Source organism: Sus scrofa, chromosome 12 (genome assembly GCF_054392235.1).
Source record: "Sus scrofa isolate SSC_HxYL_T2T_F1_AM1 chromosome 12, Sscrofa_HxYL_maternal_Yorkshire_Landrace_v2.0, whole genome shotgun sequence".
Lineage (NCBI taxonomy): Eukaryota > Metazoa > Chordata > Mammalia > Artiodactyla > Suidae > Sus > Sus scrofa.
The window spans coordinates 46,978,405-46,999,107 of record NC_139394.1 but is presented as its reverse complement, the minus strand read 5'-3'; the positions used below and the strand labels follow the sequence as shown (position 1 = coordinate 46,999,107).

The 20,703-nt window shown below is 52.6% G+C and overlaps 1 protein-coding gene across 9 annotated transcripts in view; it reads left to right on the top strand.

The window, feature by feature from the left end:
- The window catches only part of RHBDL3 (rhomboid like 3), a 48,450-nt gene extending 29,880 nt beyond the window's left edge, over window positions 1-18,570 (top strand). For 7 of the 9 annotated variants that reach the window (XM_084985223.1, XM_021067455.2, XM_021067454.2 and 4 more), the window contains 3 exons: window positions 3,316-3,416; window positions 12,602-12,662; window positions 15,054-18,570. In XM_084985223.1, coding sequence (XP_084841349.1) covers window positions 3,316-3,416; window positions 12,602-12,662; window positions 15,054-15,325 — 434 coding nt within the window. In that variant the 3' untranslated portion in view covers window positions 15,326-18,570. The remainder of the gene's footprint in view (window positions 1-3,315; window positions 3,417-12,601; window positions 12,663-15,053) is intronic. The other 2 variants (XR_014821420.1, XR_014821421.1) reach the window with 1 other exon arrangement.
- The last annotated feature ends 2,133 nt before the right edge of the window (window positions 18,571-20,703 follow it).

The following is a 20,703-nucleotide window of genomic DNA, read 5'->3' as shown; positions in this document are numbered from 1 at the left end:
TACAGTGTTCTCATATGTTATCTCCCCTTCTCATCACCACAGTCCTATGGGTTCCTGTCGTGGTGCAGTGGAAGCGAATTTGATTAGGAACCATGAGGTTGTGGGTTCAATCTGTCCCCTCGCTCAGTGGGTCAAGGCTCTGGCATTGCCATGAGCTGTGGTGTAGGTCACAGATGCGGCTCGGATGCAGCACTGCTGCGGCTGTGGTGTAGGCCAGCAGCTGTTGCTCCGATTTGACCCCTAGCCTGGGAACCTCCATATGCCACGGGTGCGGCCCTAAAAACGCAAAACAAAAACCAGTCCTATGAGGTGGGTGCCGACACCCCCATTTTACAGGCAGTTCAAGGAGTTGAAATCATTCCAATTTGCTCCAACAAGAAGTCCTAGAACTGGAGTGGAAACCCTCCTTCCACCCTGTGCTTCTAGCCAATACTTGAAGCGAATGGGTATCTCCCTTCCAGCCAGCAATTACATGGCTAAGAATTTGAATATTTTAAAACCCTCTATTTTTACTGCTCCACCCAGCTTTTATTACAGACAATGTAGATCATAAGCCTCGGGTGCATCCCCAGAGCCTAGCACAGAGTTTGGCATGTGGTGAGCAGCAAATATTTGTAAACTAAATGAAAGGAAATGTACGTAAATAAGGTTACACTGCCTCAAGGTAGATGTTCCGCCGATTTTTATTTGGATTTTTTTTTTTTTTTTTTAATGGCACGGGAGGTGCTGGAGAACACCTGCTTTAAATCGTCCAGGCTGGAATGATCACAGCTGTGCATTATGGCAGAGTCACCAATTCATCCCCGTGCTGGCATGGACCCAGCGCTTGGGGGAAGGAATTCATAGCCCTGACTGGCACTGGTCCTTTGGGCTGCTGCTGTGCAGAGGCATGGCGTGTCACTCCAGCTTGCCTTTCTCCCTCTGTCCTCTGCCCCCACAGCTTCCGTGGGTTCACACTGGCCTCTGTTGAACTGTCATCTGTTCGATCCATCAGGGATCCTGCCTGTGCCTGGCTTCCTGCCCCGGGATGACCTGTCTTACTCTGTTGATATGTGTGCACGCCCACATGTATACTTGCCCTCTCCCAGGCCCTCTAGTCCAAGGCTATTCTGCAGTCACTGAAGGAAAGTCTTTCTGCCACAGATGGAGGGCTGGTGGGTTTGGATTATTACCTTCCAGATTCTAGAATCAGTATCTGAACCTCGGACCGTGGATCTTAGGCTGAGACTTGGCTGATTCTATTTCTGATCTGGAAGGAACTCTTGAGACCCCCTCCCATGGGTGGCAAGCTTTAGCCCCCAGGTCACCCCCATTCAGCCAGAGCAGCCCTCTGCGCTCTGCTCCACAGGGTAGAGGTTGTGGGTGAGGCTTCCTTTGAGAAGATCATCTCACTGCTGAAAAGCCTTCGACTAACCTCCTGGTTTCACAGATGGGGAAACTGAAGCCCAAGATCACACAAGTAGCCAGTCACTCCCCCCCGCCCCCATCCATACTCCTCCACAATCCAGCCGGACCTCTGGCCCCGGGGTCAGGACTCCCAGCCATGGGTAGGGTGAGGGAAGGGTCAGGGGCTGGAGGCTGGACCCCAGAGAGCAGAACCTGGGCCGGTTTGTGGGGGCTCACGTGGAGGAAAGAGGCCAGCTCCGGGAGGCTGGGGCTTCCTCTGTCCAGACGGTAATTAATGAGAGGCTCGGGCAGCCGGCCCTCCGCAGCGCTGCAGTGCAGCCTTCTCTGCCAGCCGCCGCCGGAGCCAGAGAGCGTGGGAATCCTTTGTCATGCAGATCCCGCCGCCTGCCTGGGTTCCACCCTGGGATTTTTTTTTTTTTTTTTTCCTCTGTTCTATAGGCTGACCCTGTGGCTAGACAGTTAAAAAAAAAAAAAAAGTTATCTGACAATAGATCAATACCTAATTAAAGCCAGAGGGAAGGCATGAAAGGGGAGAAAAAAGATTTATCATTGCCCTGGGAGGAGAGGAGGACTTGGGAGTTCTTAGGTCATGACAGTTTGTATTTTCCTGAGAGATCCCATCCCCTTGGGACTCAGAGTTTGATCCTCTTCCTCGAAGGATCTCAGTGAGCCGAGGAGCCCTGAGAGTAGTCTGGGAGGGCAGCAAGGTGGGAGAAGGCACATGATGTTCGTTCCAGTCCCAGGGTGTCAGCTCCTCTGGTTCCGGGGCTGGGCCCAGCCTCTTCCCACGGGTGGACCGTCCCCTGGCAGAGCCTGCAGAGCTTGGTCTTCTGCCTGACTCTCTTCCCTCCACCCAGGCAGCGGCTAATTGGCTCATGAGCCTGCGGGCATTTTCCAGTGGTGCCTTCTGCACACTCACTCTGGCCAGCCACCTCTCATCCTCTGAGCCCCGGCTTCTACCTCCCAGTTATTTTTAGTCTCCTGTATCCTTCCCTGGGAGCCGGAGCATTGATCACACTGAAATGAGGCCCAGAACAATACCTTTCCCATCTCCTCTCTGCCCAGCTTCCCTCCCAGGACGAAGTTTGTCATCCCCCAGACCAAGAGTCTGTACCGTTCCTTTCCCCCGGAGGGTATGATGTCATCATTCTCTCCCCCCTGGGACTTTTCAAGGACATGTCTCCTCCAGAGCCTGGCTCTGGGACCCTGTCGGCCTTTTGTAGTGTCACTCAGTCGGAGGTGAGGCTGATGGGCAGAAAGAGCGAGAGGAGAGGGCAGAGGTTGCCTCGGTCCCAGTTGGGGGAGTTGGCTGCTAGAGAGGCTGAAAGCACGTGGGCTTGGTGTCAGGCAGACCTGGACTCATGTCTTGGCACCAGCCCTTCCTACCAGGTGACTCTGGGCTCAGTATCCTCAGCTCTGCGGTGAGGCTGCTCGCGGCCGCCTCAAAGCCTTAAAGGGCCGTCTTGAGGCTTAAAGGGAAGGATGTCTAGAACGCTTGGTCGGGGTCTGACACATGGTGCCCCCGGGAGGGGTGGCTGTGTCTGCGATACCCAACCGCTGCTGTTTTTGTGGTTGCTCTGAGCTCTCAGATGGCACAAGGTGAGGCTGAGGCTGGATTGCCAGGCAGGTGATCTGAGATGTAGATGGTCTGAGTTCTACCTTGGGCAACTCACTTCCCCCCTTGAGACTTTGCTTCCCGTCTGTAAAGGGAGAAGGTGGAACCAAATGGTTCTTTCAGCCGTACATGAAGCTTCTAGGAAGCTCCGAGGTGGCATGGGATCAGGGGAGGAAGCGAGGGAGCCTGTTGCTCTGGGGTCTCAGCCCTGAGGCTGCAGCCCCCGGGGGCCCGGGACTGGGGTGGGGAAGAGACTACAGCACCCTTGAGTTCTCCGTCTCTCTCTGTACCAGGGTCCTTGGCGGTGTCTGTGGCCGACATGACCGCGCCGGTGGTGGGCTCCTCCGGAGGGGTGTACGCGCTCGTCTCTGCCCATCTGGCCAACATCGTGATGGTGAGCACCCCGCTCCTGTGGCCTTTCTCAGCCTCCCTCTGCTGTCCCTGGGCCTGGGCGTTAATGTGCTGGAGCCGGGTTTTGGGTCCATGCTCCTGACTGGACTTGGTGAGGACCAGGCAGCTGAGTTCAGGGAGGCTCCTCACCCTCTGCTGGCCCACTTCCAGTGGGGCCCTTGCACATGTGATTTATATTTTCTCTAGCCATGGCTTTGCCTGTGAATTGGCCCATCTCCCTATTCCAACTCTGCTACTCAGTGACTTTAAAACGTGAAAATCCTTGACCAGTAGCAGGCATTGCCATTGTCCGTTGTTGTTTGTCATCAGTTGTTAAAAATAAAGGGACTAGAGTTCCCACTGTGGCATCATGGGATCGGCAGTGTCTCTGCAGTGCCAGGATGTTGGTTGGATCCCCAGCCCGGCACAGTGGGTTGAAGGATCTGGTGTTGCTGCAGGTGCGGCATAGGTTGTACCTGTGGCTCAGATCCGATCCCTGGCCCAGGAACTCCATGCGCCATGGGGCAGCCAAAAAAAAAAAAAGAAAAAAAAGTAAAGGGACCTTAGAGACAGTCTCCTCCAAATACTCAAAGAGGAAAGAGGATGCTGAGAGGTTAAGTGATTTCTTCAACGTCACAATCAAGTTTGTGGCAAAATGGGGACTTGAACCCACATCTCCTGGCACCCATTCACGGGTCGTTCGTTCTCTTTCAGCAGCCCCTCGCAGAGGCTGGATGCTATCATTCCATTTCTCGTGCTCTCCCTCGCCTTTCCTTGAAAGACAGTCTAGAGTATTCATAAGAGCAGGGGCTGTTACTCAGCCTAGATCTGAATCCCAGCTACCTACTTCCTAAAGATTGTCCTTAGGAAAATGGCCTCACTGACTTGTGCCTCAGTTTCAGCATCTGTGAAATGGGATGAGATGGGGGAGAAATGATAAAGTGAAAATGACAGCTCAGGATAAGGATTCATTCCCCGCTCCTCACAGAAGAGGTTGGGTGGACTCAGAATGGAGACAGGATCTTCAGGGCAAGACGTTGGAAGCCATCGGACAGCCTCGGGGAGGCCAGGGAGGACTGCTTCCTTGTTTCGGAGGCAGGCCCGAGTTTGGGGGCTGAAAGCAGAGTCACTAGCTGTGCTGCCCAGTCCCCCTCAGCCCATGAACTTCCAGGCAGAGCCCAGGTCTTCCTCATCTTTTCCCCGGTGCCTGGGATAGGGCTGGACACATGGCACATGGTGCCCGCTACATTTTGGTCGAGGAAGGAAGGAGAGGAGGGCGGGCCAGGGGGAGGGAAGGGAGGAAGGAGGGACAGTGTCCAGAAAAGGCAGAGCTTCTGTTTGGGGTCCTGTTGCCCTCGCTTCCCTCGTCCCTCCTGGGGATGTGGAAATGCTCGCTTTATGAAGGGCCTCCGTTCCCCCTTGCTGTGTTACACCTCCCTCGCCTGGCCTGCTCCTCAGCACCATCCCCTGGCCTTGCTCCAGAGTCCCCTTTGTACACTGAGAGAGAAGAAGGGGCTGCAGTGGGCGCGGGCAAGCCTGTGTGCGCGTGTGTGTTTACACACAGGGTGTCTGGCTCCGTCTGCTGAGCACCCGGGCGTCCAGGGCCACCTCACACGGCACTTGTTTGTTTTTATTTTTTTGCTTCTTTTTTCAGGGCCACCCCCTCAGCATATGGAAGTTCCCAGGTTAGGGGTCGAATTGGAGCCACAGCTGCCAGCCTCCACCACAGCCACAGCAACACGGGATCGGAGCCATATCTGCCACCTACACCACAGCTCATGGCAACACCAGATCCTTAACCCAACAAGTGAGGCCAGGGACCTGTGTCCTCATGGATAATAGTTGGGTTCATGAATCAATGAGCCACAGAAGGAACCCCTTCATGGCCCTTTTAAGTGGGTCATTCTGTATCGGTGCCACAGCCTTCCCCAGACACAGCTTTTCCTCTGAATTCGGCCTCCTCTGCTCCCCCCTCCCCTTGCCCCAATTCCTTCCGGGGGGGGTGGGTGCACCACCCTCCCCCTCTCTCCAGGATGCATCTGTGTGGAAGGGAATGAACCAATGTGACTAAATGAACGTAGGAAAGAAGAGACAGATAGGAGTAAGGGGTGCCCTGTTTCCACCCCTTCCCACTGCCTGGGAAACAGCCCTGATGCCCCCCAAGTTCCCTGGTGAGGGCAGGCCACCCCAGAGGACCCAGGACCACGGGACAGGCCACGGGGTTGAGGAGAGGGTGTGAGAGCGGTTTTCTTCCAGCTTGTGCTTCTTTCTGCAAGTAGCCCATGGCCTGTGGTGATGGAGCTGAGCTGTCCCATCCAAGGGCCCAGTGCTTTTCCAGAAGGACATGCTTTCCTTGGCCACGGGGAGCTTTGGGGTCCCTGGAGCATGACATAATGGTGGCCTTCTCTTAGAAAGTTGCATGGGGCTTATTGGACAGTGAAAAACACTCCTTTTCTCCTTAGAAAGGTCAGTTTCCTTTCATCAGGAGGCTGCCTGTACCCAAACTAACTCTGTGCCCAGCAATTCAGAGATACATTAGGACGAACCGTATGGAATAGCCATTTCTGTGGGTCAGAAGCATCTAGGCACTGGCAGTTTCATGTGGTTCAATCTAATAGATCGACTATGGGTTTTAAATTCTAGAGTGAGGGTTTGGTCTGTCTGTGCCTGCATAGTACCTCATTGGAACAAAAAGGAGAAAGCATGGGCTCGACTATCAGGAAATCCGGATTTAAGAACTGTCATCAACATCTTACTAGGTGCGAATTCCTTAACTTCGCAGGGCTTCTGTTCTCTCTGTAATCTCTTCACAAGGTAGTTGCGAGAAAGACGTGAAAAAAAATGGATGTGAAAATGGCAAATCACCATACAGCTGGGAGATCCTCTATGTGTGTGGGTGTGTGTGTGTGTACACATATTTTTTTTCCTTTTTAGGGCTGTACCCACAACATATGGAGATTCTCAGGCTAGGGGTCAAATCAAAGCTGTAGCTGCTGACCTATACCACAGCCATAGCAACGCAGTATTGGAGATGTGTCCGGGGCCTACACCAAAGCTCACAGCAATGCCTGATCCTTAACCCACTGAACAAGGCCAGGGATCGAACCTGCAACCTCATGGTTCTTAGTTGGATTCGTTTCCACTGCACCACATTGGGAACTCCTGAATAATGTATTCATTCCCTTTTGGTGGGGCTCATGGGCCAGAGTTTCATTTTTAAATATACAAGATTGGAGTTTCCATTGTGGTTCAGTGGTAATGAACCTGACTAGGATCCAAGAGGATTTGAGTTCAATCTCTGGCCTTGCTCAGTGTGCTAAGGACCCAGCGTTTCTGTGAGCTGTGGTGTAGGTCACAGAGGCAGCTTGGATCCTGAATTATGTGGCTGTGGCATAGGCTGGCAGCTGTAGCTCAAATATAACCCCTATCCTGGAAACTTCCATATGCCATGGGTGTGGCCTTAAAAAGACAAAAAACAGGAGTTCCCATTGTAGCACAGAGGAAAGGAATCTAACTCAGAACCATGAGGTTGTGGGTTCGATCCCTGGCCTCGCTCAGTGGGTTAAGGATCCAGTGTTGCCATGAGCTGTGGTGTAGGTTGCACACACAGCTTGGATCCCACATTGCTGTGGCTGTGGTGTAGACTGGCAGCTGTATCTCCGATTGGACCCCTAGCCTGGGAACCTCCATGTGCCATAGGTGCAGCCCTAAAAAGCAAAAAAAAAAAAAACAAAAAACAAAAAACAAAGACAAAAAACCCCCAAAAGAAATAAGTAAATAAATATACAGGATCTTCTCTTACACTTTGCTGTTTTTCTGAAACATTTGAAATCTAAAGTTTTACAAATTGAACCATACTGTCAAAGCACACGGAAGAATTCTTGACTAAATGACACAGAAGATTTCTGTGTTCTAAGGTTCCTTTTATTAAGTAAAAATCCTTCTGTAGGACAACTAGTCACTCCCCAATTTATCTGTGTTATGCTTTCATGTTTCCTGTGTTGGGTTTTCTTGAAATGCTTTGACAAGAAGCTCTTTCCACGGGGGATATGTAAAGCTGTCTTAGAAGGGAACCTCCCCCCTGGGTTTCAGCCTCTGAGCCCTTAACGGGTTGGGTGAGCAAGATGCCACAGGGACTGGTTACTGCCTGGTTCACTCTGGGTGAGTTACCATCTCGCCCTGCCAGGCTCTGGGAGAGAATGAAATTAAAGGACCTGAAAAAAGTTTATCTTCCCCAGGGGCCTGCAGGCTTTTCAACATTTATAGCAGCAGCAGTGCTTGCTCTGGGATTTTTTTTCTTCTCTCCTGTTGTTTCAGTGTGCTTATTTTATTGGAGGGGATAATTGGGGGTGGGGGTGGGGGGTGGAATGAGGCAGCTGGTGGAACAGAGTGACTTTCTAGTTTAACCCCTCAGCAGCTGTGAGGCTGGTCATTTACTGTTGTTTGCTCAATTTGGGGGGCAGCTGGGGCAGCCAGCAGGGACGGGCAGAACGAGACCTTGCCTCAGAAGTGGGTGGACAGAGAGCCCTGGACTGGGAGCCCTATCAAACTCGACATTAACTCATAGTAACCTTGCGTGAGCCCTCCTGGACCCTCGGTTTCACCTTCCCGCAGGAGCAGAGCAGAGGTTGTGATGGCTCAGCTTGGTCAACTCCAGGGCCTTCCGGGCCAGGTAGATGAAACTGGCCTGGGGAGCAGTGTGACCAAACTGGCCAAAGTCATTGAGACTCTGAAGGGTCCTTTTTTTCTTTTAAGAAATTTTTTTTCTGTGAGTTCCATTGTGGCTCAGCAGTTTAAGAACCCAACATAGGGTCCATGAGGGTGCAGGTTTGGTCCCTGGCCTTGCTTATTTGGTTAGGGATCCAGCATTGCTGTAAGCTGCGGTATAGGTCACAGATGTAGCTCGGATCCCACGTTGCTATGGCTGTCGTGTAGGCCAGCAACTGCAGCTCTGATTCGACCCCCTAGCCTGGGAACTTCCACATGCCACAGGTCCAGCTGTAAAAAGAAAAAGAAATAAATTTTTAAAAATTTTCTAAAGAGACAAAATTTAAATTTTTATACAGATTTTTTTTTTCTTGTCTTTTTGCTATTTCTTGGGCCGCTTCCGCAGCATATGGAGGTTCCCAGGCTAGGGGTCTAATGGGAGCTGTAGCCACTGGTCTACGCCAGAGCCACAGCAACGTGGGATCCGAGCTGCGTCTGCAACGTACACCACAGCTCACGGCAGCGCCAGATCGTCAACCCACTGAGCAAGGGCAGGGACTGAACCCGCAACCTCATGGTTCCTAGTCGGATTCGCCAACCACCGCACCACGACGGGAACTCCTATACAGCTTTTAAAAGATACTTTCCATTTACAGTTATTACAAATTATTAGCTACATTGACCATGTTGTATGATGTATCACTGAACCTTTTTTTTTGGTTGTGCCCATGGCCATGCAGCTCAAACCTGCACCACCGCAGTAACCGGAGCCACAGCAGTGACAACACCAGATCCTTAACCTACCGAGCCACCAGGGAACTCCCCCTTGAGTCTATCTTACGCCCACTAGTTTGAACCTCCCACTCCCCAACCCCATCTTACCCCCCAGCTCTGGTAACCACGAGTTTGTTCTCTGTATCCGTGATTCTACTTTAACCTTATGTTTACTAGGGCGTTGTATGTTTTAGATTCCACACATCATAGGTATCATACTGTCTTTCTCTGACTTATTTCACTTAGCAAAGGTTCCAAAGTTTTAAGGCCACTCTGCAGAGGAAACTCACCATCTTTGCCCCAAGTCCAGATACTGTCAGACGTATACGACTCTTACCGAGTGCCCGGCAGTGTTCCTAGCACTTGACACGTGTTAATTCATTTCACCTTCACGATAAACCCCGAGGTGGGTAATTGACATAGGTACCGTTGTTATCTCAAATTTACAAATAAGGACACTAGAAAAAGGGAATTCTGAGCTCTCCTCTAGTGGTCTTGCCAGGCCAGAAATGTGGACTGTGCTTTCCAAGACAGATCCTAGATAGGGCCCAGAGGGGGTCTCAACCTCAGCTGAAGGAGAGTGTGGCCAATAAATTCTAGATCTACTTTGCCCGATATTATCTCTCAGGAAAGGAGACACTGTCTTCAGGTGAGGTATTCAGAGGGGTTTTATGAGGAAAAGGGATATTAGGAGTGTTCTGGATCACGTTTTTTGTTTTTGCGGTTTTGCTTTTTAGGGGCCCACCTTCGGCCCATGGAGGTTCCCAGGCTAGGAGTCTGATTGGAGCTATAGCTGCCGGCCTACACCACAGCCACAGCAACACCGAGTCCGAGGTGCATCTGTGACCCACGCTGCAGCTCGTGGCAGTGCCGGATCCTTGACCCACTGAGCGAGGCCAGGGATCAACCCAAATCCTCACTGACACTGTGTCGGGTTCTTAACACACTGAGCCACAATAGCAACTCCTCACTTTTGTTCTGAGAGTTCAGTGCATTCATTTTGCTGTGCAGCCATCATCACCATCCATCCACAGATCTCGCTCCATTTTGCAAAACAAAATCTCTGCTCATTTAGGACCTCCTCCCAATCCTCCCTCCCCCAGCTCCTGGCAGCCTCCGTTCTCTCTTCCGGCTCTGTGAATTTGGCTGCGCTGCACCTCATCTAAGGAGAGTGAAACGCTACTTTTGCGAGTGGCTCGTTTCACTTAGTTGTGTCTTCCAGGTTCATTCAAGTTGTAGCATGTGTCAGAATTCCCTTCCTTCCGAAGGCTGGATAATAGTCCATTGTGTGGATTTAGCAGCTTTTGTCCCTCCATCCACTTGGCTGCTTGCACATTTTTGGTTCTCGTAAATAACAATGCTGCTGTGAACATGAGTACCGCTTTTTTTTTTTTTTTTTTTTTTTTTTGCTTTTTTCGGGCCATACCTGCAGCATATGGAGGTTCCCAGGCTAGGGGTCAAATCAGAGCTACAGCTGCCGACCTCCTACGCCACAGCCACCGCAACGCAGGATCTGAGCTAGGTCTGTGACCTACACCACAGCTCATGGCAACGCTGAATCCTTAACCCACTGAACGAGGCCAGGGATCAAACCCACAACCTCATGGTTACGAGTCGGATTTGTTTCTGCTGCACCACAATGGGAACTCCGAGGGTACCATGTTTAAGGGAGAATGAAAACGCAGGGGTGGACATCCCAGGGAGACAAAGCCCGGCCAGACAGTAGCAGAAAGAACCTCTCAGTGATGAGAACCCCTTCACAGGGCTGCCCCAGGAGGTGGTGAGCTTCCTGTCACAGAAGCTGGAGGGCCGTTTTGTCAGGGGTGTCCCTTTGGGAGGAGATGGCCCATCAGGTGACTCCCAAGGACCTTCCTGTCTTAGGGCTTCATCCCCGAGAGGAGCTGAGGGGCTCCCCGTCATTGGCAAACTGAGCTAGCTCGGGCTGGGTTGCCAGATCGGTGGAGGGCACAGGCTCCGGGGTTGTCCCCTGTCCCCTGGGCAGTCTCCCCTGTAGGCAGATGCCAGCAGGAGACGACACTGGCTTGCCATCTACTCCTTAGCAGGGAACATGTAAACAAGCAAAGCTTAGACTTTTCCCTAAAGAGGGGCCCACCTCACCTTTTGTGAAAAAGGACGTGAAGGTCATTGAGGAATAATGGGGGGGAGAAAAGGGGGCCAAATCAAGAAACGGAATGCGGCGGCATTTCTCCCTCTTTTTGGCAGCTTCCCTGCATCCCACTTGCACCACGGAAGCATCCGTAGATGTTATTCTACGTGCCAGTGTCCAGGGCGCCTGTCACCTTTCACGCCTGTGTCCTCCCAACGTCAAAGGGGTTCCAGACGTGCCCCTGAGTTGGGCCTGGGCCAGGCAGCAAAGGCAGGGGAGGTGGGGGGAGGGAACAAGCCCCCGCTGGCCCCCTTGCCTCCTGCCCTAGGACTGATGTGTTCCAGGGGGTTTCTGTGTCTGGGTAAATGGAATCGTGCTTTGAAAGCACTGCAGGAGCGCCCCTCAAAGGAACCCCGCGGCGAAGTCTTTTGTAAAGTGAACGGTCCTTTTGTAAGGTGCATAATTGTACTCTGATGATCTGTGGTGGAGGCTCAGAGTGTTCAGAGATTCTCAGGGGAAAAGAGGGGTCTGTCTGAAGGCCATCTGGCCCACCCCCTTTCCAGTGCCCATTCTCTCAAGCATCCCCTCTGAGGGATGCGAAGCCCCTGTTTGAACCCTTCAATGATGGGAAACTCACCGTCCCTCCACATGGATCATTCTGTCTTTGGACAGCTCTGCTTATTAGAAATGGATGCTTAGGGGAGTTCCCTGGTGGTCGGGTGGTTAGGACTCGGCACTTGCACCACTGTGGCCCGGGTTCAATCCTGCCCTGGAAACAGACCCCACATCAAGCTGCTGCACATTGCAGCCAAAAAGAAAAAACAAATGGAAGATTATCTGTTTTTTTTGTTTTTTGATGTTTCAGGTCACACCACAGCATACGGAAGTTCCCAGTTAAGGGTTGAGTCGGAGCTGTAGCTGGCAGCCTGCACCACAGCCACGGCTACGTGGGATCTGAGCTCCATCTGCAACCTACACCACAGCTCATGGCGACACTGCATCCTTAACCCACGGAGCAAGGCCAGGGATTGAACCCTTATCCTCATGGATACTAGTCAAATTCTCAATCCTCTGAGCCACAGTGGGAACTCCTGGAAGCTTATCTCAAGCTTAAAAAAAAAAGCTCTCTCTGAGATGCTCATCCATTGAGACTTCCGCTTACATGTTACACTGAGTGTGCCCTTTCCTTGCACTGACTCATTTGATACTTGGCAGTGAACTTGACCCCTGAGCCTTCTCTTCGTTTGTTCCTCAGATGCAGGGTTTTGAGTTCTTTTATCATCCTGATAGTTCTGCTTGGACTTGGCTGGCTTTGCTCTCCTGCATCCCTTTACAGCCATGGAACTGTCAGGTGTCTGTGTGCGCCAAGAAGAGGGACTCTCATCTCCCGGGATCTAGCGTCTTTTCCTCTTGAATGTAGTTCAAGAGCTTTTATGACAGTAGTAAACTTGCCATTGCCTCAAATCTCAAAGCCATGCTGCTGTGATCTGGGACTAAGCCATGACCGCCTCATTCAGGATTTCATGGAAGTGGTTTTTTTCATACATCTGCAGAGGAGTGGTCTGATCAGAAACTAATGGAACTCTCTCCTTTTTCCCTAGAACTGGTCAGGCATGAAGTGTCAATTCAAGCTGCTGCGGATGGCTGTGGCCTTGATCTGTAGTAAGTGCGGGCGGGGCGGGTTGGGGAAAGGGAGCTGGGTGTCAGGCCTGGGAGATGTAGAGATGGCACAGTCCCTACCCTTCAAGGGGCTTGTGGTCCAGAAGAAACGGGTGAGATAGCCACGATGTGCAAGAAAGTGGGGATGTTATGAGAGAGTCTGGCCTACAGTGCTGCTTCCTGACCGTTCTTCAACCATTCACTGACATAATATTGCAAACAGAAAGGTGCACAGAAGCCTAAATGTCCAGCTCAATGGTCAAAGCAAGAAAAATAACCTTTTTTGGGAGTTCCCATTGTGGCGCAGCAGAAACGAATCCTAGCAGTGTCCACGAGGATGCGGATTTGACCATGTGGATGGAACTGCAAAGAGAGGAGTTGGGCTTCCTCCTGAATGCACTGGGAGGCCGCTGGAGGGCTTTACACTAGGGAGATGCTGACAGTTTTGATGGTGTTTGAGTGACTAGTCAGGCTACAGTATGGAGAGGGAGTTGAGTGTGAGCGATAAAAGCCAAGAGGCTCATTCTGAGATGGAAAGAGATGAGTCTGAATAGAAGAGAGAAGAGGGGACACACAGACTCCCGTGCAGGCCCCACAACAGGGCTATGAAGAGCAGATGATTGTCAGGCTTAATATACAGGCTCAGAGGGTGACGTTCCTTGCCTGGGATCCGCCCCCTAGTGGTGGTAGAGCCAGAATTCGGGGCCAGCCAGGGCCGGGCAGGAGCTCCTGGACTCTCCCTGCCTGGGTCAGCCCCCTGCGACGTGAGGAAGAGGAAGACTGAGCCAGAACAAAAGAGAGAGGGAGGAGGGGCCTGGGTGGGCTCCACTTAAGTCCACTTTCCCATCCCTTATACCCCCTGGCTTTCAGGGCCCTGTGGCCTACTTCCTGGATGGGGTTGGAGCATCTCTAATCCCAGAGAGGACCTACTAGCCCTAAAACTCACAGAATCTTTGAGCCTGGGTAGTGGGGGGCCATGGAGGAGAGGGGCTGGGAGCAGAGGGAGAGTGTATCTTCCTTGTCTGCTCAGACTGAGTTTGTTTGCAAGGAAGGGAACAGAATCACGAGTCTTGCTGTTTGAAAGAATCCAGCTCCAAGCTTCATAAGAACTAAAATGCTGTTTTGGAACAGGGACCACTGCCTTTCAAATCTCCCTTGTGGACCCCAGGGCCTGGAGAGGCGGCGTATAGTGTGTGTCCCTGGCCGCTCCTTGTCCGCCATCTATTGGCCATCCCTGGAGTTGCAGGGCCCCAGCCAGAGGCTGGGCAATTCCTTGGGGAAAGACCATCTTTGGCCTCTCCAGAGGGGTTAGGGTGGGGAGAGGCACTCTGGTTAATTCTCCGCGTAAGTACAAAATTGCCCTCCAAGACTTTCAGTATGTCAGATGGGGATATGAATACCAGCCCTTGGTGTTCTTTGGGTGGTCGGTAGAGAAGTGGCGCTTATTTCCCAGCACCTGTCCAGAGAGTATTTCCCCATTGGATTGGACCACCCGGGAGGGTCATGCAAGCAGGGTGGATGGGGGCATTTTAGAATCTGTTAAGATTCAATTCCAGAACTCTGTTGAGGTTTATTTCCATTCCTTCTTTGCCCTTCTCGCCCTTCCTCCCAACCACACAAACACTGGTTCTGAAGGTTCTCTAAGGGTTTGGAGCTAGTACATGAAGACACTTCACAAACTGTTAAGTGCTAGCCCCTATTGAGGTTGTGAGTGATGTTCCAGCAGTGCAGGCAGGTGCATAGAGGCCATGAATTTATTCAGATGGGGATGCTGAGCCTCCAGGACGCAGGACTACAGGGGTGCAAGGCCCTTTGGGCTTCTGCATGGAGCTGTCCCCTCCGCCTGGACCGTTCTTCTTATGGCCTTCTCTTGATAGTCAAATGTTACTCCTCTCCGAAGATCTGGCCTGATTCCCCCAACTAAAGAATCCCGCTCCTGGAGTTCCCTCGTGGTTCGGCAGGTTAAATATACAGTATTGTCACTGCAGTGGCTCAGGTCGCTGCTGTTTCGCAGGTTCAGTCCCTGGCCCAGGAACTTCCACATGCCACAGCTGCAGCCAAAAAAAAAAAAAAAAGAATCCCCTCCTTAAACTTGGCATTCATTTTTAATCACCTATTTTTTTCCCCATAGAAGTTCTTTTACTAAAATTACGTTATGTATGTCGTTGCACGCTGGTCGACCTCCATACCCCGTAAGCTCTGGGAGAACGGAGGTTTGTCTGTGGTCATCACAAGAGCAGATGGGCAGGGAGCAGATGGGGCTTGGCCCGCTGGGCAGTGAATGAATCTGTGGGTGGATGGCCGGGTGGGTGGCTGTCCTGCTGAAATGCAAGGCCCCCCTCTCGGCCCTGCCCTGCAGCCCTCCCGAGACTTCTCTGTGCTTCCCCTTGGCAGTGAGCATGGAGTTTGGGCGGGCCGTGTGGCTGCGCTTCCACCCATCAGCCTACCCCCCCTGCCCTCACCCGAGCTTCGTGGCACACCTGGGCGGCGTGGCCGTGGGCATCACCCTGGGCGTGGTGGTCCTGAGGAACTATGAGCAGAGGCTGCAGGACCAGTCGCTGTGGTGGATTTTCGTGGCCATGTACACCGTCTTTGTGCTGTTCGCTGTCTTCTGGAACATCTTTGCCTACACCCTGCTGGACCTAAAGCTGCCACCACCCCCCTAAGACCCTGAAGGACTCTGGTCAGGGCAGAGAGGGAGCAGCAGCATCGGCGAGGAGCAGCTGTGTTCTTTTCTCATCACCAGCTCAGTGAGGCCGCGGAGGAGGAGACGAGAGACGCTGGGCCGCTGTGATATTTGTGTTCAGGTTTGAGCAGAGACAGTGGAGGCATTTTCCTGAAAGGCACCTGTCGGGGGAGGTGGATGTGGCTTCCTTAGTCTTTCTAGACTATTCCGAAGATGTCAGACCAGGGCAAAGGCCTGGGGTGAGGTGAGAGTGGCTGGGCGTGTCCTATGTGTTCAGGGGGCCCCCCTTGTCACCAGTTGGGCAGCACCCTCTGCCCTCATCTGCCGCCGTGAGAAACCTGAGTGTAGGAGCCAGGCAGGCCCTTGTCCAGCCCTGAGATCCCTGCGGGCCAGGAAACATCCCCTGTGGAGCTCTGGAGGGGAAGGGGGTCTGGTGATGGAAGATGTGACTTGGGCCTAGGCGGTCCAGGGGGCCCTCCCACGCAGGTTGGTGGGCATGGGGATGTGGCCTTTTTTGCCTGGGGTGGGCAGAGGAGGGAGATTCTGGGGCTGCTCAGAGAGCGGAGGGAATGAGCTTCATCCCGCGTTGCACCCTGGGGAAGGGCATCAACTTTGGACTTCTCCCCGAGGCTGACATCTCCCACCAGTGCGCCAGCATCCGTGCCCTCATGAGCTGGGTCTTTTCCTTCCCTTCCACTGCCCTGACCCCACCACGTGCCTCGCCTGTGCTCACAGAGACGGTGCTCTGACGCGCGCATGCTTGTGTGTGGTTTGGCGGGTGATTGCATGTGTGATGGGAGAGGCTGCGGAGGAAGCCGCGACGGGCAGTGGGGGTGGGGGAGTCTGCGTGGGAGGGAGGAGGGTGCTGAGAGGGGGAGGGTGTGCTTCCTGCGGATCCTTGCTGTTAGCGAAGTTTGCCCCCTTCTTTCCCATCCCCGTCGTCCCTCCCGGCGCCTCCCTAGAATCACCAACCTGGGGGAGACCTGGAGGTGGAGGGGGACCTCGGGCCCTTCCAGGAGCTTCAGGATGCTGAGGTTTTCTTCGCCTTTGCCACGTTCTGCTCTGATTCCCATCTAGAATAGCTTTCCTATCAGAAAAGGTTCTGTTCTGTCTCCCTTAGGAGGAAGGAGCCTTGGGGGTGCAGGAGAGGCAGGGGCAGGAATGTTGAGGCCAGAGCTCTTTTTGAGTTGGGGCACAGGAGGCTGCAGTAAAAGGATCCCCGTTCAGACGGGAAACTGCTTCTGGAGAAGAATTGCTGGGCGCTTGGGTGAGTGTTAGCGGTGAGGGCGGCCCAGGGACTCAGATGCTCAGAGCCAGGAGGGAGATGGAGGTGGTCAAATCCATCACCCAAGTGGCAAAATGAGGCTGAGGGGTGACCCCCTGCAGGAGCTGGTGCAGACCCCAACCGGAGGGTTGGGAGTGGCCTTTGATAAACCATCCCATTCCCTTTATACGGCTCCAGGATCTCCTAACCACGGACAGCCCAGGAGGCTGGGTTTGCGCAGGAACGGGGCAGCTGCATGCCCTTACATGAAGCAAGGTCCAGGGTCAGCCAGGCCAGGCATTCGGGGGTCTTAGGCCACTGTGGCTTCCTGTCCCCAGTGATCACCTGTGATGGGCAGTGTCTTCCTACCCCAGCTCAGCCTCAGGCTATGCCAACCCCTTCATGGCTTTGCCCAGCAATGAATAGATTGTCCTGGGCCCCACATAAGGCTCCGAGGTCACGCTGCACTTGAGCCCACGTTGTGCTGAGCGCTGCCCGCCCCCGGGACTGGGCCGAGGTCCTTGGCTGAGCTGCCCCAGTCTGTGCCCTGCCAGCCACCCTCTGCCTGCTGAGAGACAGGGGCAGCTGGAAGAGTTAGCTTCTTAGGAGACTCTGAGCGATAACGGGGGCCCAAAAGACTTGGGTGAGGATGGAGAAGGGGGTCTCGCCATGGACTGCCACCTCTGCTAACCCTGAGTGGTGCTGTCCCTTCCCGGTGGGACAGAGGTGGCAGGTGCCCTGCTGAGAGGCAGGGCTTTCCCTCCAGATCCCTCTCCTGGCCTGAGAGTTCTGGATGTGGGTGGAGGGAGCAGAGACCCACCTCTGCTTTCGCCCGGGCGGCCTTCCTCTATCAGGGGCTAGAAGACTGGGAACCGGAAGATTCTAGAAAGCCCTTGGAGAAGCACCCAGTTCCCTCAGGGCTTCAGCTGGAAGCCTGTGACCGGGAAGGACTTCCTGAGGCCGAGGTCCCGTCTCCCATCCTATGAAGTCTGCCTTGTGAGGTCTGGGACACGCTGAGGGAGCCTCCTCTACATCTCAGGCCACCAGCCCCTGCTGCTCCCTGTCCAAGAGCAGCCCCCAAGTTCCTTGTTGCGCTTGACGCCCCTCCACCTCTCCCGGCCATCGCTTCCAAGCAGGACTGCGCAGTGGTGACAGTAGTCACTTCCCATGACGCAGGTGTCCCACACAGGACTGGGAGCCAGCTGTCTGGTAAGAAAGGTTTACTTTTGGGGGTCTGGCTTTGTCCCCAGCAGGTCTCTTTGCTCCCACGTTCCCAGCATCCTGCCAGCTCCAGGCAGTGCTTCCCCACCCTTCCCCGTCCAGCGAGGCTACCTGGCCCGGGCGCTGCGAGCAGGGTGGAGAGAGTCCAGGCTGGAGGCCAGTCGGCCTTTTGTCCACAAGCTACAAAGATTGAAAACCGAGGATTCCCCAAGCAGCGGCCCTAGACTCACTCCCTCCTCAAATGGAGGAGGGATCCCTGAAACTGGGGAAAGGAAAACCAAGCTTCACAGGAGAAATTTCGTCTTAATGATACCGTTCATCATGCGTTTTTTAATTAGGAAAAGCTCCCCAATGAGACGCTTTTGCCAGCTAATAGGATTCTCAACTTCCACAAGGACCTTTTTTGCTGGGAGGATTAGAGGGAGTTGCTGCTCACCAAGCCTGGCTCTTCCCCCAGTGTCCAGTTTCGTTGGCAAATAATGCTGATTCCGGGGTGCGGTGGCAGCCCTTTGCTGGCATCGTTCATGTTGCTCCCAGGGCCTGGCTGGAAAGCACCGATTCTCCTCTGCCTTAAAAAACTGCCCGACACTGATCTTCCCTCCAGGATGCCAGTAAGTGGAGACAAAACACAAGCTGCAACGTTTGTTTCTAAATATTTTTGTATCATGTACATTCTGTATATTTTTGTTGTAACATATTATTTGAGCACAGATTCCATTAAAGATTTCTTTTTTCTTTAAGCCAGTGGTTCTTGGGGACATGACCTGGAGGGCTGGCATTGGTGCCTGTTTCATCTCCACCTGGGGCAGGGCCGGTGGAGAGAGTGGGCAGCAGTGGGGATGGGTTTATGAGCTGGTGTTTCCAGCCTGGTGGTTCTTAACCTTTCTTGAATTACTGAATTCTTTTGAGTGGCTGAGGAAAGCTAGAATTTCTCTTCTCACACAAGTGCACAGATAGACAGTTTTGTATACGATTTAGGGGGAGAGGGCTGTGAATAAGGAAACTCGTCCATAGCTTCAGGTCAAGACCCTCTGTGCCAGTTGTCCTGGTGGGTGCCCCTCCCTCCACTCCTGCCCTGTACCCTCAGGAGATATTGGACTATTATTATTGGAGGAATCTTCATCAGAATATCCTAGTACTTCCTTCTTTACCCCAGTGGCCTCATCTTTAGGTCTTTTCAAGGGCGATCAGGACCCTGACCTTGAGAAAAGTTTAGGAATGTTCTCAGGTTAAAAGGCCACAGACAGCCCACATACAGAAGGAAAAATAAGAGGACTCTGGTGCTTGGTGAGTTTAACCATTGAGTGGGCTTTGAATGGGTGAAGCCTGAAAAAGTGACTTGCTCTCACCTATTTCCTAGGCTAATGGCGGTGTATGTGGTCTTTCCATTTGTAATTTAACTTTCCCTTGAGGATTAAACTACCCCATTAAACTCACTGTGGGATTTGTTTCCCATAAAATTTTCACAGAATTTAAAAATATTTCTGAGGAGTTCCCTTGTGGCACAGTGGGTTAAGGATCTGGCAGTTCGGCTGCAGCAGCTCAGGTCACTCTTGTGGTGTGGGTTTGATCCCTGGCCCAGGAACTTCCACAAGGTGCGGGGGAAAAAAAAAATTATAAGTGTTTTCTGGGATGGCACAAGTCATCCTGGAACAAACTTGTGAGCATAGTTCAGCCCAAAGCTCCAAGAACCCAGTTCCGTTTGGAGTGTGGAGAATTGACTTGCCTAGAAGGAAAGCCAGGCTCCTGTCAGCAGCCACGTACCCGCGACAGTTACAGGCAAGCTCCCTGGCAGCTGAAACCCTTTAGCTGGCTTTGCACTTGGCCTCCCGCCACTTCCGTCTTCGCGCTTCTGTTTCCTCCTTTCTACCAGATTTTCATTCTTCCCGTAACTTAAGATGTTTACCAACAGTGAGGTAAGTATGAAGACCATTTACTGGGTACCTGTTGTGCGCTAGGGCACTGGGTGAGGCACTTTCAGTCCTTTCTTCTCATCTCATTGCACATCTACTTGGACTTAAGTATACACACAAGGGGAAGGCTAGTAGGATATGGCATCACTGGAGTCACACTCAAGACTGCCTGGCTCCTAAGTTCATTTCTGTCTTTAGGTGTTTGTATGGGACTTTAAGGACCCTGAGTTTGAAGGTGCATCAAGGTCTCTGTTTAAAGATTCGGTCTCACTAAGTGGGGCCCGGGGCCGTCCGGCCACAGTGATGAACCTTGGAACATTCCCTCCGTGTTCACTGAACAGGACCTCCACTTCGTCAGCCCTCCCCGCAGCAGCTCACAAGAAAATCCACAGCTATCACTTCCGTACTGCTCTCTTTCACGCCCCGATTTCCAGAATCTAGCATTTAAGCCAGCTCAGAGCGACTTAAAAGTCCGTGAGGCACATTGGAGGAGTTCAGCAGATAGAGGACTGGAGCTGCCCTCTTAGACCTCCAAGTGGAGAGACTTCCTTGAAGCCAGCGGGGTCTCCACTGTTGAGAAGGCACGTGGGTAAGAAGTGTAGTCCTAGTAACTGAATCTTATTTCTGAGCAGCCTGCAGGGGTTCCTGGCGTCTGGTGTAAGTGATGCTCTGGTAAAGGACAGGCATTCTGTCGTGGTTAATAGTGAATGACAATGAAAGGAATTGACTTGGGTTATTGAGTGCGACAGGTGTAACTTTACTGGACAATGAATAAAACACTGTGATGGAAATTGCTCTTGATGCCTCCTGCGAGATGCAGAAAGGTGTATCCCAGCAGGGTGATTTGATTCTCCTCAACAAGTTCCTCAGCATAATGAGTATAATTTTCCCATCAACTTGCTGTGAATTAACCAAAGTGTCAGGCTGGTGAATTGAGCTCACTGAATCAAAATGACTGTG